The sequence below is a fragment of the Micromesistius poutassou genome (genome assembly GCF_964030765.1).
Source record: "Micromesistius poutassou genome assembly, chromosome: 9".
In the NCBI taxonomy this organism is placed as follows: Eukaryota; Metazoa; Chordata; class Actinopteri; order Gadiformes; family Gadidae; genus Micromesistius; species Micromesistius poutassou.
The window spans coordinates 16,693,949-16,717,836 of NC_140279.1; the positions used below are offsets into that span (position 1 = coordinate 16,693,949).

General features: G+C 44.0%; 3 protein-coding genes across 6 annotated transcripts in view; 1 reads left to right on the top strand and 2 right to left on the bottom strand.

Moving 5' to 3' along the window:
• Positions 1 to 17,213, bottom strand: part of usp13 (ubiquitin specific peptidase 13) — a 30,116-nt gene extending 12,903 nt beyond the window's left edge. Inside the window, exons 1-14 of one of the 4 annotated variants that reach the window (XM_084473206.1) lie at positions 17,067 to 17,213; positions 14,656 to 14,781; positions 12,147 to 12,207; positions 9,615 to 9,736; positions 8,720 to 8,862; positions 8,043 to 8,227; positions 7,684 to 7,781; positions 7,289 to 7,488; positions 6,257 to 6,328; positions 5,889 to 5,994; positions 4,507 to 4,632; positions 2,079 to 2,232; positions 1,397 to 1,571; positions 536 to 624 (exon numbers count right to left, since the gene is read on the bottom strand). In XM_084473206.1, coding sequence (XP_084329332.1) covers positions 536 to 624; positions 1,397 to 1,571; positions 2,079 to 2,232; positions 4,507 to 4,632; positions 5,889 to 5,994; positions 6,257 to 6,328; positions 7,289 to 7,488; positions 7,684 to 7,781; positions 8,043 to 8,227; positions 8,720 to 8,862; positions 9,615 to 9,736; positions 12,147 to 12,207; positions 14,656 to 14,781; positions 17,067 to 17,177 — 1,768 coding nt within the window. In that variant the 5' untranslated portion in view covers positions 17,178 to 17,213. Of the gene's footprint in view, positions 1 to 535; positions 625 to 1,396; positions 1,572 to 2,078; positions 2,233 to 4,506; positions 4,633 to 5,888; positions 5,995 to 6,256; positions 6,329 to 7,288; positions 7,492 to 7,683; positions 7,782 to 8,042; positions 8,228 to 8,719; positions 8,863 to 9,614; positions 9,737 to 12,146; positions 12,208 to 14,655; positions 14,782 to 17,066 lie in introns of all 4 variants that reach the window. The other 3 variants (XM_084473208.1, XM_084473207.1, XM_084473205.1) reach the window with 3 other exon arrangements.
• Positions 17,214 to 18,142: 929 nt separating this feature from the next.
• Positions 18,143 to 20,952, bottom strand: ndufb5 (NADH:ubiquinone oxidoreductase subunit B5). The gene is made up of 6 exons (XM_084473222.1): positions 20,823 to 20,952; positions 20,274 to 20,356; positions 19,812 to 19,878; positions 19,498 to 19,559; positions 19,062 to 19,168; positions 18,143 to 18,359 (listed from the first exon to the last, which is right to left on the bottom strand). The coding sequence occupies exons 1-6, from the start codon at positions 20,938 to 20,940 to the stop codon at positions 18,239 to 18,241; spliced, it is 558 nt and encodes a 185-aa protein (XP_084329348.1). The 5' UTR covers positions 20,941 to 20,952; the 3' UTR covers positions 18,143 to 18,238.
• A 242-nt stretch (positions 20,953 to 21,194) lies between these two features.
• mrpl47 (mitochondrial ribosomal protein L47) lies at positions 21,195 to 23,834 on the top strand (the record flags this gene model as incomplete). Its single annotated transcript, XM_084473221.1, has 7 exons — positions 21,195 to 21,319; positions 21,556 to 21,695; positions 21,785 to 21,845; positions 21,938 to 22,034; positions 22,257 to 22,387; positions 23,222 to 23,317; positions 23,586 to 23,834. 7 exons carry the CDS (start codon positions 21,195 to 21,197, stop codon positions 23,692 to 23,694), a joined length of 759 nt encoding a protein of 252 aa, XP_084329347.1. The 3' UTR covers positions 23,695 to 23,834.
• Between the last annotated feature and the right edge of the window lie 54 nt (positions 23,835 to 23,888).

Here is a 23,888-nt window from a genome sequence, read left to right on the forward strand (position 1 = left end):
AAAAGGAAGTTTACTCCTTTCCCTTGCCAGTAGACGAGTTGCCTTTCTGTTTTTTTTCTGGTGGGCCCGGTTAGAAGTCACAGTGGCGTCGGAAAACAGGGTCAGTAGGCCTGAACAGTAGAAAGCTGCATGGAGGTCAGTGAAAATGTTCCACTGGTTACTTTGTTTTTATCTCTGTTACTTATTCAGTCTTTCTTTCAAACTCTGTTGTATGGAAAAAAATGGCCATTGTATCTTGTTCCTGTCCGTCTACGCGACAACGCCTGTAACGTCAACCTCGACCTCAAATCAGGGCGAATGGGGCCGAAAATGTTTGTGTCTGCAAGAATGTCACGTTTCCATGGCCGATTGGAGCTGGAGCTGATAAATTCCCGCGACTACTGCAGTGATTTGTCCCAGGAATGAAGGACGCTGTAATGTTTCCCACTCAAGACATAAGCCTGATCCTAGCGGGTGTTTATGAGTGGAAAAGTGGCTTGACGGAGCCTTTTTACCTAACGTGGATATTTAAACGTGATATAATTCTGTGAATTACCCAGTTTCTTTGGAATCCAGTCCACGCCAAACGTGAACTTCTTTATCTGCAAAATCAGGTATTCTGGGAAGGAGGAGAAACGGGAAGTCCTGAAGAGAGAATAAGAGACAATTCATCAATTAAAAGCAACACATACAAAGAAGAATAAAGTCTCTTTGATCCAATGTGACCTCGATACCCTTGCTTAATGAACAGGGAAAGAGATGGGCATCTGTCTTAGGGATGCCTACGGATAGAAGCGAATAGACTTTGGTCGTAAGGGTCATTGACCATCAGACCTTTCAGGCTGGGAGTCAGGACCAGAACAGGGTTTTACAATCTGTTGTACACCTACCACTAGTGGTATGAGAGGGTACTGCATCTGTGTGGGATTTTTATCCTCGAAAGAAACACATTTTCACTAATAGAAGAAAGAATATAGATAATTTAAAATGTATATATTATAAACATTGTTCAGTAAATATAGTTTTTTGGTTGGTTGTTATTGCAATAGTAGTGTTTGCTAGATAAACAACGCTAAAAACATAAAATATGTTAATACACAGCATTGCTTTTTCTTGCCACAGTCTCCCACAACCCGTGGTCTTCTTGCAGTAATACTTGTGTATAAAGGAGGCACTGGCACGCTTTGACCAGCCACTTCATAGATATTTATTATTAATAACATTATATAACAACATTATAACAATATTATTATGATTATTATTTATACATTTACACCGTTTGCATATGAGGTGGTCCGCGAAAGCTCTTGACTATGACTATGTAGCGGTACGCCTAAGGTCAAAGGTCAGGAGCCACTGAGCTCCACTGTCGTCATGTCAACAGATCCAGGACCACACGGGGGCGGGTCTAGCTTACTTGACCCCGGCAGACTTGGCTTGCAGCGCTGAGCTCCAGAAGTCGGGGACGTTGTCGGGCTCTGTGAAGGCCTGCAGGCAGGCGGTGAAGGGGACCCGGGCCCTCACCGGCTCCGGGGGGGCCCGCTGGTTCTCCTCCGCCTCCCTGCGCTTGGCCTCGTAGGCCAGGAGCTCCTCTGGAGGGAGGAGAGGTCATGGGTCATCATCAGCATCACACACACACACGCGCAGGAGTCTGCACGCTAACGTGTACACATTCACACACACACACACACACACACACACACACACACACACACACACACACACACACACACACACACACACACACACACACACACACACACACACACACACACACACACACACACCCAATGTATAATAGGGGCACCTCCACCATGTTACTACCAGCCAAGAGAAAAGCCTTTGCCCTATACTACAAAAACATATTTAAATCAAAACCAAACACCTGCCTTCATACACAGACCCCCTGCTGAATCTCAAAAGGAACGCGGCTACACTCTTCTTCCCCCGCCACCTGCTCCACCCCTCCTCGTGTCCTCTTTATAGACTCAGACCTCGTCCTCTTTATCCTTCAATGCCGGACCGCTGAGGTTTTTTTTCCAGGCCAGAGCGAACGATCCCTGATCAAGGCTGTTCCCCCTCCGGCCTCCGCCTCTTACCCCGGTTGGTGGCTGCCTCGATGGGCACGGGCAGCTGCATGAGGTAGTCCACCCGCTGGTTGTAGCGCACTCGGCGCGTCTGGCAGCACTGCACCCGCTCCTCCGTCAGGAAGCGGAAGACGTCGCTGGGGTTCTCCGAGCCGCCGCTGTTCCTCTGGGGGGGGTGGGGGGGCATGTATAAATGGTAAATGGACTGCATTTATACGGCGATTTTCTGTAACCAGAGTCCATCCAAAACGCTTTGCAGTATTGCCTGACATTCACCCATTAATGCACACATTCACACAGCGACCTGCGGCGTCAGCCCTGCGAGGCGACAGCCGGCGCGTCGGGAGCGGTCAGGGTGAGGCGCCTTGCTCAGGGGGCGCCTCGACACTCGGCTAGGAGGAGTCGGGGATGGAACTGGCAACCTTGCGGTTACCAGCCAACCCCCGCTCTGCTTCCTGAGCTACATGCTGCCCCCGTATTGATAAGAGACCGATGGGGTGAGATCGTCAGCGCTGTTTATCGTCCGTCTGTTGCCGTCTGTGATGAGACAGTGAGAAAACCCCCGAGCCGTTGTCCTCCTTGCATAGTGCAGTGTTACAACTGCTCAGAGGCAAGAGTTGCGGTAATATGGATGGACGCTCCCTTACCACCGCACAGCCGATTCATATGAACGGACGCTCCCTAACCACTGTACAGCCAGAGGTGGTCACCACTGAACGTTTCCCCGTTTGATTACTGGTTCTGCGGTAGGAAGAATCCATTCTAATGGACTGCTGAAATGAACGTGTTATAATTTGACTTTGGTCCGGTGGTTGGGTGAGGTTGGGGGGGGGGGGGGTTTGGGGAAAGTATTTGTGCTGCCCTCCTCTGGTCCGAGTTGTTGGGTCAGCTCTATCTCTGGAGGGCCCGACTCCGGTACTGAGGAGCAGACAGCTGGAGAAGGCCCACAAATACCCTCAACTCGACTGGGGCGCGGGGAAAAGTGGGTTCACGGGACTTATAAATAAAGCTACTGAATGCTGACCTCCACTTGGCACGGTAAAAATCTGAATTGCAAATTCTCAATCTCGAGCAGTCGTCAAACAAACTAATTAATTCCTCACTAGTCTAAGCAAATAGTAACCGAATGTTGTGTCAATGTCGAACAGTATTTCTCCACTCCAAACGCAACAAATGACGATTCATTCGATAAGTCATCGGGCCGCGGGAGTGTTTGTGTTTGTTTCCATCGGGTCTCAAGGACAGAGAGGCAGGCGGGGGGGGGGGGGGGGGGGGGGGTGGGAGGGGCAATCCAGGTTCCCGGGTCTGGGCATGTTCTGTCACGCCGGGGCAGAACAGGAAGCATTATCTGGTGTGTGTGTAACAGATAGGGTGTGGTGGGGGTGTGGTGGGTGGGGGTGTAGCTATGTATAGACCCATGGAGAAAGTCAGGCCAGAGGACCAGTACATGTCTGGCCGGCGGGGGGGCAGTGAGGTGTGTTTCTCTGAGGACTGACCGAGGGTCAGCCGTTAATGTGTACCAGGGGGTCAAACTAACTGTAGTATTACAGTATCCTCGAGAGAAGCCTTTTTTTTCGAGCTGTGGTACACGTAACCCTGGTGGTGCGCTACTAGAGTACTGCGGCGGGAACACAGGACACATTTCCAATCCTAAATATAGGTCATTAAAAATTAACTTACTATAAATATTGTTCAGTAAATATAGTTTTATGGCTTGCTATTATTTCACAAACAGTTTTTCTTTGTGTATTCCATCATATGATTTCCATTGTAATGTATTCCATGTATTCCTAAATAAACACACACTCGGAGCATTAGCATCGTTGCTGACTCTCCCTTTCTACTGGTTCCCACTTGCCAAGGCCTTCCTGCATTAACTTCCTGCAGTAAGAGTGCCAGGGGCTGGCACTCTTTGCTCAGCCACTGCATGTTTATATTTATTCTATCTATTTTTTACTGTTTACATATAAGGTGATCAGCAAAAGGTCTTGACGACAATTAAGGGGTACAAAGGTCGGGAGCCACTCACTTTAAGTGATGATGACTATTACTTGTTGAAGTCTGTCTCGCAAATGGCCTAGGTTGATCTGTCACTATCGTGAATATTAACCATTATTTGTTTACCATTTAGTCATATAGGCAGGCAATTGATATGCCCACAGGTGAACTCTGGATACTGGGGACTGAACCCAGAACCTTTCATCTGGGAGTAACCACTACACTATTCAGCCTCCTTTTAAGAATAACATAAGTACAATCCGAATTGGACAAATTACAATAACCGGCAATACAAAAAAGCTTTCTGTATTCATGCCACTGAATGAAATAGCGTTGCAATCTTGTGTTATCTTTTGTTATCTTTTTAGATCAACTTCTCTTAAATGATCAGAAAGATTCCCTGCTCTACGGATGTAGTGCGGGTCGGCTCCCGTGGGCTCACCTCCACCAGGGTGATGATGTGCTGGAGGAACTCGTGGGCGTCCTGCTGCCGGCTGGAGGAGAACTCGGGGTGGCCCTTGCTGACCAGGGCCTTGAACATCTTGGGAGAGAGGCCCTTCTGCTGGTGCTGCAACGGAGAGCAACCATTGTCACACACTAGCACAACAACACCGGACTTTATGCTTCAATGTATAGCACAAGACACAGTGCATATAGGGCATGCAACGGATACTGAGGTGGGACGTCTGGCCGGTTTTAGGAACAGGCGGAGGCAATCTTTGTAGCAAGTCAACTCCATCCCCATCTCAAATTAAAATGTTCTGCATATGATTCATCATTTGAAATAATTATTCTATGGGAACTCATCACACATGCCAAAACATACATGTTGGGTCAATTCCTGAAGGACAGAAGGTACTATAGGTAAAAGTAGTTCGGTGTGTGTGTGAATACTTTTTGGGATTATTCCATTTCAAAAGTGTAAATGTTACATTGGACTCTGTGGCTCAAGGGATGGACAAAGTAAAATTTGTCTGAATCTGAATCCGAACGAAAAGACGGAACAAAAACCAAATGCCTCTTCCTCTCAGCAGAATCTTCACACTCAAACACTGATGTTTACATTAGCAACAGCTCCGCTCTCCTGTGGCCTATTTCACCACACCACGCTCCAGCAGCTGTCAGTGTGTTTCCATCACCCCCTCCCACACCCCCATGTGAAGTGGGAGGGGCAGACCGACGGAGGCCACGCCTTCTTGTTTAGTGTGGTCAGTAAACCCTAAACGGAAGCCCAGGGATGAGCCTGCTTCCTATTAGCCAGTAACCCCACTTGGGTCTCCCTTGTTTTCCCTGCGTCCAAGAGCTCTGTACGGCCACCAGTGTGCCTTCAAACAAGACGAGGTGAGAGAGTCCGGAAATAATGGACGATCATTTGAAATGTGCGCCAGGGAAATAAATTTAGAAAGACGATTGAGTCAAATCAAAATAGTGACGCACGGACACACTGCCAGAACTACGGGTGTGTTGGAAAGAAATCTGAGCTGGACTCTTTGGAGCAGAATTCAAAAGCTATATTTACACACTGTATTCTACAAGGGACAGAGACGAACAGAAATACATAACTAGTCTATGATTAGAGATATTTTATCGCTTACATTTTAGTTTGGTTATCTGTCAAAAAAACATGCACAGCCATCAAAATTAATTAGCAAAATTAATAACATCGCAGATACGTCGGCTTATCAATTCAAGACATTTGATAGAAATTGTTTGCACAGAGCACGTTTTCATACAAAGCAGCCTCATACAAATATTGAATGTAATCACAACTCCGCGTGAGCATGCTTCTGTGGGCTATGACCCAGGATGGGGGGCTAGACATACCCAGTCTAATACCTTGTATTCTTCCTTCATCACCTGTTCAATGAGCTCAGATTTCATGGGTGGCTTGGAGAACTGGCCTGAGAGCAGTCCGTAGCCCAGTTTAGCCCTGAGAGACAAACAGGGGAGGCCGCAAAACAAATGAATCCAGAACAACAGCTATAAACAACAGGCAGACGAGCCTATTGTATTGACTTATATATTTATATATATCTCAGTGTGTCAACATCCAACATCAATGCGGGCGCGCACACACACACACACACACACACACACACACACACACACACACACACACACACACACACACACACACACACACACACACACACACGTATTCCCACCTTTTTCGTGTTGCGTAACATACTCACATTTGAGTGGCAAAGTCCTGGGAGGGGTCGAGGGGTGAGTAGTCGTATATCCTCTGGAGGTTGCCCACATACCTGGGGAGCCCAACAACAACAACAACAACAACATGTCAAGCGCCCTCCTGGGAGGTTAAGCTATTTACTCCCCGTCGAAACCTCCGGGTTTGAACCCCAATGTCCGTATTCTACCCGTAAGCATCCGTGAGCTTTGGATAAACACTACTGCTGAAAGAGGGGATCAAGAATGAGAATCGAGATCTACAAATAGGCAAATACATATATGGCCATTTGTCTGCGTTTGAAGACGGCAAAGAGAATACTGCATTGATGAATAAAAAAACACAAGAGACATGTTAAAGGAACCCTATTTTAGCACCAGGTGTGAGTGTGATTAGCCATTTCGAACCGTTTAAAAAAATCGGACACTGCCCTGTGCCCTAGTGACATCATGTATGTATGTATGACGGATAGATAAGACTACCAGCTGCTATGGACCACTGGGGTAGCTGACAGACGAATCTATCCAGCATACATCTGGGTGGACACTCACACTTGTGATGTCACTTAGTCACAGGGCAGGTCAGATTTTGAAACGGCTTAGTAGGGCTATTCAGTCTCACACTGGTTGGTAAAATAGGCTGCTTTTTTAATGAACTCACTTTTTGTTGACATGTTAATGAGACTGCATCACTTATTCTACGGGTGCAAGATATTGACTCAGCAACGGTTAAAGGTGACATATTATCCCACCAGGTGGGAGTGTAATTAACCATTACAAGCCGTTTTGAAAATATGCCTCTTCTGAAATCGCAAGCGGGCGTGTCCACCTAGACGTGTGCTGGATGGATCCGTCTACCAGCCTACCCGGTCGGACCGCAGCACACGTTGCTCATCCATCCGTCACACATCTCGGGGGACACGCCCACTTGTGATGTCATAAGAGGCCGATTTTCAGAGCGGCTTGTAGCGGCCAATCACACGCACACCTGGTGGTGCAATAACGTCACCTTTCAGACTTCAAACGGGGGAACTCACATCCTCTGGAACTCGGGGATGCTGAAGAGCACCTGCATGACGGAGCCCAGGTAGCAGCTGTTGCCCAGGTTCTTGACCCCCGTGTAACCCGAGCCGTACACCGCCTTCAGCTTGGAGGCCGACTCCTGGATCACCTCCCACTCGCTCACCCGCGCCCGCGGCGGGCTGTTGTTGTTGTCTGTGTCGTGACCGTTCTCCGTCTGCTGCGGGGGAGGGAGGGGGAGAGAGAGAGAGAGAGAGCGAGAGCGAGAGAGTATATATATATATAGGTTATGTTATCTGTAAGGGTACAGGCAACTTCCAAAGAACTCGGGGGACATGGCCCGACCTTGTGAGTGATGACATATTGATGATTGGTGATAAAAAGATAACTGGAGAACCCAAGAACCCTTTACCCTTTGCTGCATCTGTAGCATGTCTATTCCAAAGTGTGACAAGTGTTCGGAGATGTTAGGGTCGAGTACAGCCTCCTCCTCTTCGAATGAGTAAACGTCTGGGGAAATAGGAGAGCTCAGCCCGCTGCTCGCTCTACATTGAAACAAACTCCCAGCACAGTGGACAATGGTTGCCAGGCAGAAGTACATAACATGTCATCTAAGTATGTTAATAGTTATCTATTTTTTCTAATGAAATACATTTAAATTAGACAGAAGGATGATGTTTCATCACAACAAAGAAACCAGAAAAGAGCTGTTTGAACATGTAAAGTAAGCCTTCAGCGTGACGTTAACATGACCGCCGGTCGGTCCCAGACCTGCTCCGTCTGGGGTGATGGTCTCCAGCTTGACCGCCAGGGGGAAGTTGGTGTCCTTGTAGTGGTCCAGGGCGTGGCCGTTGCCCCCGGCGCCGTCGAAGAACCACTTCCCGCAGAGCACCGCTCCGTCGGTGAGGTTCAGCCACAGGTTCTCCCTCATCTCACACTTCTGACACTTCCAGCCGCTGGAGGGGAGGGCCGGCGAGGAGCCGGGACGGAGGAAACGCCGAGGTGTTAGCCGGCTGATTATGGTTCCACGTCGACGCAACGCAAGGGGGTTTACGGACCCGTGACGGATCCTTGCGGACCCCTCCTTGCGTCCACCGCGAGGGCCTGACGTGCGCCTCCCAAAATTTTAACCTTCCGTCGAGGCGACGCAGCAGCAAGGGCTGTGATTGGTCCGCTCAGTAAAACCCAACGCAGAACCCAAACAGGTTCACGACTGCGTCAAAGCGTCTGCGTCAGCCCTTAACCCTAGCCCATATTTGGTCTTTTGATATAAACTCATCAAAATGTCTGCTAACTTTACTTTGATATGAAGCTTAGACTATATCCACCAAGGTCTTTAGGTCAGGTCAGTCTGTCCACAAAATGATTTATTCATGTGAAACCTAAAATGGATCTAGGTTGATAATGTTTGTTTAGGAGCTTCCAGGAAGGTGTGCGGGGTGGCCTACCTAGGGCTGATCCTGACCCCGTTGTCCTGCTGTCTGAGGCTTCTGGCGTGCCGGGACTCCTGGATATCCTCCTCCCAGGACTCGGGCTCTTGCTTCTTGTAGGCCGACGGTGAGTTGAGCACCGCATCGCAAGCTATCGTCACCTGTACGCCATAATCATCATCGTCACAAGCTTATAAGACTGGCAGTGCTCCAATGCACCGTGGTCACCAGTGTAATAGTCCATCTTAGAATACATGGGTTTCGTGTGTGATTATAAATGCTCAATGCAGCCGTTAGTATTAATATAAAGCTATAAACAGGACACCAGTAATAAAAGCTCAGCCTGCTGCGTTCCATTTCCATTTTGACTGAAAGAAAAAAGGCCACAAAGAGTTGAGCTTATGAAAGTGAAAGCAATACAAGCAAAAGTTGCAATGCAAGAGAAAAACTAAAGAAAAATCAGCACATTACCAATAGATGAAAAACTAAAGAAAAATCAGCACATTACCAATAGATGAAAAACTAAAGAAAAATCAGCACATTACCAATAGATGCAGCTTTTTTTTTTTAAGCCATGCTCCCACTGTTTCACATGTGCACACTCGCATTATAAAGCAATCATGACAAAAAGACTGTATACATGCACTATCTCATGCCAATTAAAAACATCCCGCTGGGCAAATGGAGTAAAGGAACAAAAGGAAAACCAACACGTAGCACTTTCCTATGGAAACCCCCACAGCAATTCATTCACACACACACACACACACACACACACACACACACACACACACAGTCATCCAAGATAGCAGCGGCTCTTAGGACAGAACTGGTGGACGTAGTCCAGGCCAGTCCCCTAGTGCACCTCCCCTATCAACATGCAGAGAAACACAGAGCCCTCGGGGTCACTGACCAGCGCAGGTAGCTCCTCGATATTGGGTAGGGCGATCTCAAAGTGGTCCGGGAATATGACGAGCTTGGCCTCATCCTCAAAGTCGTAGTCCTCACTGTTAAAGTCACGGTTGAGATCCAGATCTTTGAAAAAAAGGGGAAGAAACAAAGATTCCAACTTTCATTAGGTTGTGATTAACGCTTGGAGGCACTTCTTGTGGAACCTCGGATCATGCAGGGTTCACCAAGTGGTGGTTAATCAAGAAGGGTCTATTCAAGGGAGATGACACCGAAACAAGCTACGCTGTTGGGCATGCAACCACTTGTCCTCTTTTCTTTACTGATTACGGTTCATATTCTACCCCCGTTGTTGCCTCCACAAATGAAGCAATATAACCCTTTCTTACTGGGAGAGATTGAATAATTATTTAGCACAATTCAAAATAGGGAACGGGCTGCCTGTCTTGTCCCGTACTATGTTCGCTTATTTTCTTTTACAATATGATTTCTACGTGACTTTCATTATTCTAATGTTTATGAAAATGTAAATAAAATTAAAATATAAAACTATGAATTTAAAGTACTCTTTAGATATCCTGAGACTTTAAATCTATGTATTCTCAATGAAAATATGTCATGGCTCATCATTTATATTTGACATTATATTCATATTCTGCCTCAATGCGGTGCTTTCGTCAAGAACCTTTGACCATAAATAGACTGGCGAGGGCTCGGCGTGGGCCTGGCGGCTCAACGACACTTCAACAGGATAAGTTGTTGCTCAACGACACTCAGGGAGGACAATGGAAGTCGAAGGTTATAACTTAGATATACTATTTCATATTTTACTAAAGAAACACAATAATTTACTGATAACACTTAAATGATGTCTGTGAATTCAAGTACAGCCCATAATATATTTGCTTTAGATTACATTTACATTGATAGATCAATACCTCTTCAATCCATAATGGGATCTCTACCCATACAGTATTGTACCAAACATAAAAACGTTAATAAGCCATTATATGAAGCATAATGTCAATAAGAAATAAGTAAAAAATAAAAATAAAAATAGCAATGTTTGCTCGTAAAGACCAGCAGTGCTGTTTAATAGTTCTACTTCAAAGAGGGATCCCTTCTACCTCATAGGCTAAAGCTGTGCCATGACACAGCCATGGAGTCCACAACAGCTGCATCACAGGCCATTCTGTGGATGTGCTCCTTTAGAAAGCATTGTCGCTGTGTCATCTGGTGTCACAGTGACGTCCGAGCTCAGGGGCTACCTAGCCAAATAGATCACTGCACTGGATATAAAAATGACTGCAGATGCATCAGACCCATGGCAACGTCAAACATAACAGCATAGGATAACAGGGCAGGCTTATCTGTTTCAGTTGAGAATGAGAATTGTCTCAATCACTGAAAAGACCATAGAAAACCAAACCATGTGTTAAACCCAAGCCAGACCTCCAGAATGAAATACATTTACAAAGGGACACCTTGACCTTACCCAAATTAAATAAGGATCCTGAATATAGATTGGTAGCATGGTGTAGTACAGATAAGTGTGATGTAGCTGTTGTGTGGGTAGCGTAGTAATGAGAGTAGTGTAGTGGTGGTTGTGTAGCAAAGTGTGTTGTATGTAGTGCAGTGTGTGTAGTGTAGTATCGTGTAGGCAGGTACAGTCCTGTTGTGAGAGCTTTCAGCCACAGCGAACCAGGAAATGTAGGGGAGGGGGGGGGGGGGGGGGGGGGAGTGAGTGGAAGGAATCCTTCCAGCCAGCGAGGGGAGGGCATGGGAGGGTGAGCTGAGGGGCTGGAGACACCTGGTCCTCAGGGGCCAGAGACGCAAGCGTCACGACGCCCCACAACAGAAGTGTGTCAGCGCTGGAGAGCAGGCTGGTTGGGAGGGGGACGCTGACAGGCAGTGGCAGCTGAGGGGTACATTTGGGCGGGCGGGCAGGGGGGGGGGCGGGTGCTGGCGATGGGGCAAGAGCAAAGGGGGCGGGGCGTGGCCCCAGTCTTAACCCATCCTCTGTACAGCTCCCCCTTGAAGCGGGAGGAGAGAGGGGGCCGGCCTGAGCATGTGGCACTTTGAATATAGAACAGTTACTGACGGCACACACAAATAAACACGCTATAAATAGAGCAGAGGAGGAGGCGCAGGGGGTGCTGGACATGGGAAATATCAATTGCTCCCTGAGCAGAGGGAGGTCGGAAGGTTTGGCGGCAGGGGTGGGGGTGGGCGGGGGGCAGGTAAGGGTTCATGGCTGAGCATTAAAAACAACAACAGTAAGGTGTATTGGATGGGGGGGTTGTCCTTGACAAATAGTTAGTCTTAAAACCTGAACATGTCACGTTGCAGCAACCACACATTCATCCGATTTTCTTTGCTGTAGTGTACACAAACAAGACAGGACAACCTCAGAGCAGACTACAAATAAATACATATATACAAATACAAATAAAGGTAAAATAACCTTACAGAACACAGTACATTCGACTGTTAAGCAGGCAGGAGAGCAGACCTCCAAGAAGATCAGACTACTCACCCAGAAACACTTTTCCGTTGCGTCTCCTGGGGAGGGCGCCACTTGCGGCACCCGTCTTTTTCTACAGGAAACATGAAATGGCACATTTTGAAATTCACTTTTGGCAACTTAGTAGAACCTCCTTTTCCAATGGATAGGGCAGTGATTCCTCTTCATCTTCTGAAGGGAGTGAGAGTCTACTATGGGTAGGAAATGAAAAATATATACAATTTTGAAACAACATGAATAAGAAGAAAATATTAAAATATTCAATTAATAAGCTTTTTGGGAATGCATTGACATTGTGTCACACTTCCATAATAACACAACCTTATCCAGCCCTTCTTTTTTTCGTACTAATTAGAAACTTATACATGAAGCGGGTTCCGGTTGCTCGAGTCATTTTGCTCGAAAGGCCTGCTAGCGTATGGGCAGGGTCAGGTTACTGGGCAAGGGGGAAACCCAGAAACCATTACACTCAGAAGCAACAGATCCACCATCAGAATGGTTGCTTATATAAGTGGACGGGGCAGCACATTACACCAATATCATTTGTCCAAATTACCTCCTTGCATTGATTCTGCCGTTGAGTATTCAACGTGTACCTGCCCTCAATGTAAACAATAGCAATATAGTATTTTCCAGTACCTGCCAATTCACTGTTATGTTGTCCACAAACAGTGTACTGACTGACAAAAATTGACACCAAAAGACAAAAGTGCTACATTGTTATTGTTTATATTTCCTGGCAGACGCATTCACACTAAATGCTCTTCGGCAAAATCCTAACCTAAGGAAAAATTATATTGGTAACGGATGATTAAGTGGAGGAAGATGAGACGGATGCAATGTTTTTGATCACCCAGACTGATATTGTCCTTTAAGCAGCAGGCTTAAAAGGACTTTTGACTTTTGACTAGAAATCATTAAAGTCATTACAACCACATGTCCCACCGTGGCTGTGGTGGTAAAGGCAAAAAAAAAAGCAGAGGAACCCAGACCTCTCTTTCCCCTGGCTACCTCCTCCAGAACCTTCAGTGGGGCCTGGGGGAGCCCCAGCGCCCACTTGGGGAGATAGAAGCCCTTTCAGAGCATCTTGGTTCTCCCTGTGGAGACCTTGGCCCCTCGGGAACGTTCTCTGAATAAGCAACTTAAACGAAAAATCCTGATCCATCCCTGTCAACTAACAGGAAACAGGATTTAGGAATAGCACATTTCAGCACCACTACAGAGGGACTCCCAGCTAGGAAGGTACTGGGCTCCATCCCAAGTTCCCACGGGTCTACCTGTAGGCATCTTTGAGCAAAATAGCAAACCCATTGTTGCTCTGACATTTCCCAGAATTCCCTGCAAAGGGTGTTGGATAAATGACTAAATAAGTACAAAATTTAGACTTGAATTTAGACTGAATTTAGACCCCTGACCGGCTTGTGTTTTGAGGCAAGATGGCCCCCAGGTGAATTAGGCCCTATTCCACTGACCAAGTTCACCTTTCAAAAACCAAACCAATTTTCAGTTTACACGACGTCACCGGGCAACACGGAACGAGGGGAAGACCGCTAGAGGGAGGGATAAATAGACAGACAGACAGACACAACGTCCACACAGGGAATGCTGACACACTGTAGTCTAAGAGGTCACATGGGAGGAGGAATAGCAGAAACAGGAGCTGGATATGACCAGCTGTTTGTGGCCTGTATCCGGCCAGGGAAATAGGAGCCTTCTTACAGAGAAGCAGCTAATCTGCGGGCCGATCGGACACGATCAATGAAAACATGCCAGCAGCTTATGGCTTTGTTCTACATGATCAACCTGTGAATCCAGGCTGGATTGGAAACGATCATGGCCATTGGTACTGGTGTACTCACACACACACACACACACAGGGAAAGAGCCTGATTTTAGGCAGGTGTTTTGGATGGAAAAGCATTATAATGAGGCAATTATGTCTTATCATTGTCCCCATCATCATCATCATCATCATCATCATCATGTTGTTCCCAGAAATTGCATAGGCTTAGCTACCAATCTGCCTGTGAAGACACGAGTTTGAGGAATATGTGAAGACTCTCGGTGCCCAACAGTGAGTTCTGCTGACAGAGCACCGGCTTAAAACTTTTAATTAAGCACAGGAAGTTACATCTCATAGCCGGAGGGCTAGGCCATGTTGCTTTTAACACATTCCAAAATCCTTCATTAACACGTGTTTTACAAGCTGCTTGCTTTATAACATGTGGCTCCAGACCCAAAGGGTTCATTCTACCTGTCTGAGAAGCTTAAACTACAAAACAACAGCCGACTTTTGATTGTTAAGCACAATGAGATGCATGTTGCTCTATACAGAACAGAAAGTTATGCTTCCCCTTTTTAATCCAAGTCTGTCATTCGTAAACAGGGTTTGATTGAGCTTTTAATTATCTTGATAAACATAAATAAGAAGGTTTATCATATAATTAAACAGCATACAGTTGAATTCAAAATCAAAACAAGGAACCAAAAAATGTATAATTAAATCACATCAAATCCTTACCTCTTTCACGTGTCTTTTAAGGTGCATGTAAACGCTCTGTCCCGTTTTGCGGTAATGTCTTTCCACATGTTCTCTTCCAAAACCAAGGAACGTGTTCATGCACACATAGAGGCCCCCCTCGGACTCCTGCAAGAGGAAGAGCACCAAGATGAGACCAAACACAAGACCAACAGACAACATACAGACAACAGACACACACACAAACTAGGCCTGGGCGATATGGCTGTAAGACATATCACGATATAACTGGATCATATTGACCGATATCGATAACTATTGATAATTTTATTGACCTAAAAAGACGAGTCATGCATTGCCATGCATGATTTAAACACTTCTGTTTAACACTTAATATGACCTTCCACTGTTCTTCATCGATAAATAATCCAATGTCAATACAACAATGAAAAACACTCAAATATTGTAAAGAAGTATGGAACCGTGTTTGTGTAACAAACCCAGCTGCTAGATTTGGTGGTCCAGTCTCTTATCGATATATATTGAACGTGTTTTATATTGATATTGATCAAAAGTCTATCACAATACGATAACTTATTGTTTTATTGCCCAGGCCTAACACAAACACACACACACACCTAAGTCCCTTAGGAAAATAATTTAGTAATTTAGGAGTTGCTTTTCCCCAAAGTGACTTACAGTGGATTCACATATTTGGGATTTCTTTGGAGCACTTAAGGGTTCGGCATCTTGCTCCAGAAATGCTACAGGAAGACCCAAGACTTTGGGGATTGAACCAAGTACCATTAAACATCCCAGCCATGGCACTATGCTAATAGGTGTTAAAGTGGTTCAAAGAACTGCATCAGAGCGTACTTAAAAAAGGTTTTGGGTGGTTGGTTTTTACTGATTTGGGTGGAATAAACAAAAAAAAAAAAAAGCAAAATAATTGGGTTGGGGTTCCTCAAGTTTGAACTAAAATAAAATGTCACGATAGAACACGAAGACACGAACATACAGAAATTCAACCTTCCCTGCTTACATACAGTACAGAAAACTAGTCAAGCTGGGAGTTAGTGCTTGCTGATTTGTCATCCAACGTACCATCATTCATCATCATCAAGCACATTTGTATTAGATAAGCATACAACTAATGCCTAATCCATGACTAAAACTTTAACCCTTTGGGTCAACAAGGGGAAACAGCTTAGAAAGGCTGGCCACACATCTCGGTTGTCCATTCTTTAACAAGACAGTGCAGTCAGGAGCCATCTGGGGTCACTGAGTGACAACTAGACTTCCTGGGCTCAACCAATGGGATAACTTCATCATCATTCCAAGACTTCCGCATTTTTCCAATATTGTTTTAAAAGGTGGAGAATGCGACAAGATCTTTTGAAGAAGAAGCTTTTGATCTTACGTCCGCATCTGGGGTAAGCCTAATAAAACTGTGTGTCAACCCCTTCAAGTGTCTCGAAGTGACACATGAGCCTCAACAGAGTGGGGTAAAAATAAACCATTCCTCAGTGCAACATGCTAAAGTCCAGACAGCTGAGTCACCTTTCAAATCTATTTCGTTTGTAAGCCTACATCCATGTTGTTATTATTATTATTATTATAATTAGGGCTAAAATGCAGGTCTAGTCATGAATTCTGGGCTGTATTCATACATCAGGCCAAACGATAAGGTTCTGGTGAGCAAAGAGTTGTTGACACATGAGGAACTCACCATTTAGATATTGAGATTATGATCATTTACTGTAATATGTGGATGAGAAAATGTTATATTAGCTGAATAGATATCAGGCCTAATCAGCAAGTGTAATTTATATAAACAATACGCACCAATATCTTAATATTTTTGGCCTATATTATTAAGTAAGTCGATTCCTTTTTGTACACTTGGGTTTAAATGTGTGGTGAATTGTAGGCCTAACTCATAACGTTTCTAGTGTCGTAGGGTGTATCCTATAATAATCCAATGATCTACTTCCCAGTCATGTGTGGGGTTCAAATAGATAAGGCATATACATTATAGGCAGATGTAGGCTCGGAATTGTCATTGAGCATCGGTGACTCCCTACTGTAAATGGATGAGTAAGTATTGGATTTCTCCATCTCCGTTTACATTTTCATCATCCTTATCCCTTCATAAAAGCTATATATTGCCCAATCGGCATCAATACGGTCAATGACAGAGTGCAGGCAGGTGGGTTAATGTGTCAATTCAATGGGACGGGTGCAGTTCCAGAGGGAAACGCGCGCATCTTGTGATGTAAACAATGTTTCATTATTTATTTATCTCACACAAGTTCAGGGGAACGTCGGCCATGGAGGCGCCCGTCAAGCACAGCCACACAGAACCACGTAGCGATCCCCGTGTTAGGGCAAACAAGCACACCGGTATGAGTAGGCACAAGATCCTAATTAATTCAGGGCAGACAGACACTTACTGGAGAATCGTAGGAAAAGGCACATTCGCTCTTGAAAACCCTGTCTCCTGTTTTGGGGACTCTGATGGTGGGCATGAACGGGACCAGCAGCTCTCCGAGATCTGCAGCCATCTTCGCATTCCTGCTCCTCGCGGCACAATGCAACGAGACTCACCAGAGCAGGGCTGTCAGAGGCAAGGATGCTATTTTTAAAGCGCTCGGTGTCCACATTCCTCCAGTTGCAGGGGGGATGTCAAGCTGACAAAAAAAAGCGATTGCATTGCGTTGAACTCATAATTAAAAAATTACAAAAAGGAAAAATTCGTAGGGAAAATGTGCTTGTTTTCTATCTTTTTTTTTACCTGCGCATGGATCTCATCGCCCACTGTATCACGATGCGCTCAAAACATGGTCCGCGGACCCGCCCTCTTCCGTGGGCGATTCCAAGTCAATTGGCCATGTTTGTTGTTGTTTTTTACCAATAATTCCGTTATAAGATGGTTTTCTGCAATTTGGTAAGCTCAAACCTAAATCCATATTATGAGTGGACTATTTGTCAGTGAGTACAATTCTAAAATGTATTGGTCAGGTATTGTAGGAAAATAAAAACAGAACATAAAAGTAAGCTTACTGTGTTGTCCCTGACGTTCTAATTTTCTTTCCAATCTTCAATCGAAATTTGTATTAGTCAATGGGTATATAACTACAATTATAACCTCAAAATATACCTGTATTTTGTCCATTAGTTATACTCGATGCTGCCATCGTGTGGCCAAGTAGCGTACATATAAAACTAGTTCAACATTGACTAATATCTCTTTAGAGATATCTACATATGAATGCAGAATATTTAGGCAACTGGACACGATTTAATAATCAGAAGTGCTCTAGTTTCGGTTTGTAGTCCAAGTAGTATCTACCAATCTGATTGACATCCGATGAACAGTGCATAGAAGATATCCGTTAGTCCTTCAGTTATCCAGCTACTCTGGAACCCCAGACATACTGCCCTTTGGCCCCAGAGATAAATCGTAGTCAGACAACAGCTGATGGTTTTCGGAGAATTCAATAATGAGAAACCAGGTACTTGTGCAGAATCAAAGTACATCATATATACTTTATTTAAGCAGAGGAGAAAAAATGTACAAACAGTGAGTTTCACCACCACAAGGATTTACATTTGAGTGTGGTGTTTAAGTGTCAGGTGTTGACTTGGGGCTGTGGTCGATGAGGCCCTTGTCCACGGTCTCCTTCTGGAACCAGGGGCCATCTCCCCTCTGTCTCATCTGGCGACGCACCTCCAAATGGGCCAGTCTGTGATGAAAGGAAACCCCCAACAATATTGAAGTCAAGCCTACATGATAACAAGCAATCCTACCTCTGAGAGGTCATGGCTGGATCTCAGTGAACAAGTTTGGATTTGAACGCTCCAACTTTGCCACCATCCAGGATTTGAGGAAACTATCCATTTACAAACTTAACCTACTGACAGCTGGTAGGGAGGTATTAACTCTACAGAGATGATGATGCTAAGCATCTCAGGTTGTCATAGTTACTGTCACTGCTTCGGTGTCAGACTAAGTCAATTGAGGCAATCCTTTCTATATTACAATATAAAAGCCCAAAGTGTCAGGTAACAAACCTGTTCCATAAACCATTTTGATTCTGTACTGCCTACAATCACAATGGACGCAATCCAAAACGATTCAGTTGATTCAGTTGATTCAGTTGAGGCATGTTGATGTATTAAACTATAAAATGGATGAGAGTCGATTGTGAGTGGCAAATTAATATGATTGTGGTAAATCTCATGGCTGTGCTGTCATAGAAACCCGACTCAATATTACACATGCGTGCACTTGGGACTTGAAATGTGGTAGGTTACACATTTGTTACATTTTGATCACAGGGCAAAAATCAAATACCAATAACATTAAGTGAAGATAAAAAAAGGCATATACATGTAAATTAACAATCTAGGTTGATGCGACCGCAGACTCCGAGAGACACACTCACCTATGCTCTCCCTTCTCCTGCTCAATCCGAATAGCAGCCATCATCTTTTCATAGTCCTTCACTGGGGAGTCGTAGATGTTACGGGAAATAAATCGGGTGATGGGATGCTGCAAGCACACAGTCAACATGTTAATGTTATCATTAAATCAATCAATATGATAATTATATGATTTCCATATGCTACTATTACTCACAATACTTAAATCCCACTCAACCTACACATCATCATCAGTTTTATGTGCATGTTGTAATACGAGTTAGGCCAAAAAAAAGCACCATTCTGCCCATTACCTGTATTAATTTGCTAATTATTAATAAAATGCAGCTGTGAATGTTGTAAAAGCTTGTATTAATATGAATTCTCATTGAGTGATCAACTTTCTGAATCCTTTTTCTGGGAGTTAGAATATTTAAATAGACTGGAGGAGCGACATACCCTGTAGTACTCCCAGTACTCTGGTTCATAGCCCTCTGGGATTTCAGCCAGCTCTGCCTCACCTGGAAAAAAACAAACACAGGTTTTGTAAACTCCTTATTATTAATTAATTATTGACCAAATGGATGACTTTGAAACTAAAAGTGATCCAATACAATCGGAGAACATTAGAAACAAAAACAAGGTTGTCCAATATAAAAAGGAAAGAATATATATATATATATATATATTCTCTGACAACAATGCCTTATTTTGCTACTGGTATTTGTTGACATTTTAATTCATATTGCTTGAATAACAAAAGTCTTACTTACCAATGAACACATTTATAAATGTAATACCGGCAGCCACTGGAATTCCAGTCAGGAGAATATAATATCTCTGAAAATAGATTTGAGCATATTTCAGATGTGTAGTAGTATTGAGCGAGATGAACTTGATGCCTTGGACCTATCTATCTATCTATCTATCAGATTCTAGGGCATTTAGCAGACACTTTTGTCCAAAGCAACTTACTCATAGACACAATGCACACAATCACACACCGACGGCGGTGTCTACCATGCAAGGTGCAGTTAGAAATAGGCGTCTTGCTCATGGACACCTCGCGTCTTGCTCAGGAGCCGGGGATCGACCTAGCAACCTTTCGGTAACCAGTCAACCCGCTCTACCTACCGAGCTCCAGCCGCAGCTCCTTGACCTCAACATGTCTTTACTTGACCAAGCAAATCAGTTTATGTGGTACTTTATAATACATGAAAAGATGCACTACTCACCAACAAGCGTAGAAATCTGGTGTCATAGTAGCCGCTGGGTTTGATCACAAACAGCTGCTTGCCATGGCCCCAGCGTACTGCCACTGCAAGACAAGGGTTACAGTTTACGTGTCAGTAGTTTTTGCATTTCTATTGCCAATGTAAAGTTCAATAACAGAGAAGATCACTCTGATGGTGCTTGATTTAAGAAATATTAAGCTGTTATAATGTTATTATATATCGACCTGTGCTTTAGTCTTAACCTGGAGCAAATCACTACCACTGTGGGAAGACCTAAATGAAATGTGTTTTTTTAAATCTGTTCAAGTAGCAAAGTGTCTCATTGTAACGAAAGAAAGATATTGAACGTTATTATTATTAACATGCTTAAAGAAGACATGCTTAAAGATGACCCGAGAAGGAAAGCTGACAACAACTGTATAGGTGACTGCAACGACTGAAAGCCACTGGCTAGCAGGGAGCTAATGAGTGAAGCACAAGGTCACAACAACAAACAACCACTATTTAGGTCAACTATTTACAAATTAAACGATTCACATAGTCGGTTACCTTGTTCCGTTTTAGGAATCGTTCTTGTCAGCAAATTTGCCACCTTATTTCCAGATTTTAGAGGACTTAGTCTGGCTGCAAAGGCAGCAGCAGACCGGAGAACGCTCATCCCCACCATCACTGCTGCGTGACACCGTCTAACAACAAGCTTTCCTATTGGCTGAGAAGTGGCAACGCTAGATAACCATTACAAATTGAGGCTATGCTTGAATCTATTTTCATAATTTTTGGTCATAATTTTTATGTAAAATATTACGAAATATTATAAAAAATAAATAAATGAGCCAGCCACTGTGTTAGAAAGGAGACTTTGTTACATCGGTTTTATTTAGAATTGCATGCTGGGAAATCCGTGACCGTGTAATTGGAAACATGGCGGCGACCTCAGCAGGACGCGTTCTGGCACTTTGCAAACAATTTCATAATGTTGTTAGGTTATCTTCAGCCATACCTTCTCAACACACAGGCATTTGTTTAACAAAGTCTTCACTTGCCAGGTAATTAATTGTTTTATTGCCTTATATAGTGAACACCCTATCAATTGCCAATACATTCTGGGGAGGTCTTGGACAGCTATACGTCTAATCTCTGTTGAATGAAGATGGGAATGTGTAGTTCATTGTGATCCTCCTCAGTAACCGGGTTAATACAATTGTTCTATGTCTATATGGATATATGTTGCTTGTTTACTATTATTTTTCTTTATTTTTCTTTGGTTTGATCTCGCCCGCAGGCAGAATTTACTAGCTGCTGCTGCTTGTCCCATTGGCCCCGTTGTCCAATGTCGTCCTCTGCACACAACCATCAGCAGAATGGGGCTGGACGAATTCTTCGACCTTCCTGAGAACTGGGGAGAAGGCACAGTGAAGTCAGGTAGAGATTATATTGCGTGCCAGATATCTAACGGTGTGAGTAAATGAAGCTCCCTTTTCAATCTATATTTGCTATACTTTTGGTTTAAGGTGCACCGTGGACTGTAACACTTCTGAGATCCAAGAGCAACGAAGAACTACACAAACTATGGTTGGCGTTGTATTGTATTTTAATTACTTATTCAAAAATATATGATACGGTTTAGTCAGACACGTTTAATAGTTCTCTTCTCTTCAATCCAGGTACTTGCTTCTGAAAGAGAAGAACATGCTGCTTACTATTGAGCAGGAGGCGAAACGTCAAAGGGTTCAGATGCCGAGTCCAGAGAGATTAAAAAAGGTAAAATTAATTGTGTGTGTGTACACTGCCCTGCAGAATATTTATAATGATAACAGTACCAGTTTATGAATAGGTTTTATTAATGCAGTGCGACTGTGTTGTTGGTCAACCCTAAATATCATTTATATCTGCCACTTTGTTGGTGCCCTAAGCTGACAATACAATTCACCATCAAGGAAACTTTATCAGACACTGATCCATTCTGATTTGTCCTCCTGGTAGATTGAGCGGTCCATGGAGAGGCTGGACAAGGTGGTGGATGAGAGGGAGACGGCGCTGAGGCTGCTCCAGACCGGCCAGGAGTATGCCAGACCTGCAGACTGGAGGAGGAATCTGTTTGGAAAAGTAGTTTGGTAAGGGAGAGGATAAAGAACACTTTAATTGGCTTGATGAATTAATGCCAGGTAACTTTTTATTCATTTTTTAGAGCACCACCGATATTGGCCCATCACAAATATATCTGTATCTGGGTATGTTACGATATGAAAACTTTAGAAATGGTGATTTATAAATGTTATTACCTCTTGATAAATCCTTTTACGTTGGTGGTTGAACCTGTAAATGCTTTAACTGAGCACATCCACATAAACACTCCGAACACAGACAGTTTCACATCATTTTCTGTGTGAAGGTTGGTTGCTCCTCCCCATACAGTCAATTGGTTCCTTTAGCTCATTATTTTAATGCCATGTTTCTGTGGCCCGAAGCATTGCTGGAGGGTATTTAGCAATCCCAAGGAGCTGCTCCACCCCCAGGATATTGAATAACAGACCATATATCTATATTTTGAATATCGGCAGATATAGCAATATCGTCATATTTTTACTCCATAATATCAGCCCCTCAAATCCTGTATTGGTTGGGCTCTCATTTTTTTGTATGATTATAAAGTAATAACGTATACAGATAGCCGTAAAGAGAAATTTAGATAGTTTATTTCAAATGTACGTTTTATTGCTATAAAACTATCTCATGTGGACCTAAAAGTTATAATTCGGACAGTGACCACTGGTTTAAAAATAACAAGGGTATTATTGTGAAAATATTTAAATGTCATGGGGAAGAGGACCAAAATAGATGGGCATCATAATACTCAAGTTTCCCACCCTTGAGCAAGTAACAGAATGGAAGAGAACATGGAAAATTCAAGTGCCCTAAATTACGTCTGTGAATGTTTGACTCCCCAGGCACCGCTTCAGAGAGTATGCCATTCCATGGTATATGAACGCAACATACAAGCGAAGAAGATTCTACACACCATCATTTGTGAAGCCACATATAAGGTAAACATGCAGAATCCCATTATTTTCCCTCGTCATGGGAAGGTTAAGTCATATGCAACACATGTTGTTGCATCTCGTCCCAACCACCAGGGGGCGGGGGAGTGTATTGGCCACCAATGGTCAAGTCTACATGTAGGCATGGATGTGCAAGATGCCTAATCTACTACCTGCACCAAAGAGAAATGCATATCAATATATGAATAACCTATGCAACAGCCGGGTCTGTGGGCATGGTGTCCTCATAATCATGTAATTTCCTGTCTCCCAGGCTGCGTATGGAGAAGAACCTCCGGACACGAGCTAGGCAGGCAGACTTGGAGAAGAAGCAGCTGGCCAAACTCAAGGAGAAGTTTCCTCAAATGAAAGCCTCGTCATAATTAATGTATTTTTATCTATAGCGTGCTTGGAATGCACTCCATTCACCCTACTCTGCTGTGTAAATCCAATTACGTGAAATACGTCATAGGTTGCTTGTCATCTTTGAAAATTTGTTGAATCATTTAAGGTCTTTGTATTAAATCATTAAAAATTATCAGAGTAATTGCTTGGGTTGTAACGTTAATGATAGACT

Excerpts from the sequence above, each read along its gene's own strand:
- ndufb5 (XM_084473222.1), bottom strand. The coding sequence starts at position 20,940 with ATGGTGGGGATGAGCGTTCTCCGGTCTGCTGCTGCCTTTGCAGCCAGA. Across the intron at positions 20,357-20,822 it reads GATTCCTAAAACGGAACAAG|TGGCAGTACGCTGGGGCCAT; the intron begins GTAACCGACTAT and ends CTTGTCTTGCAG. Across the intron at positions 18,360-19,061 it reads CAGGAGAAGGGAGAGCATAG|ACTGGCCCATTTGGAGGTGC; the intron begins GTGAGTGTGTCT and ends CTTTCATCACAG.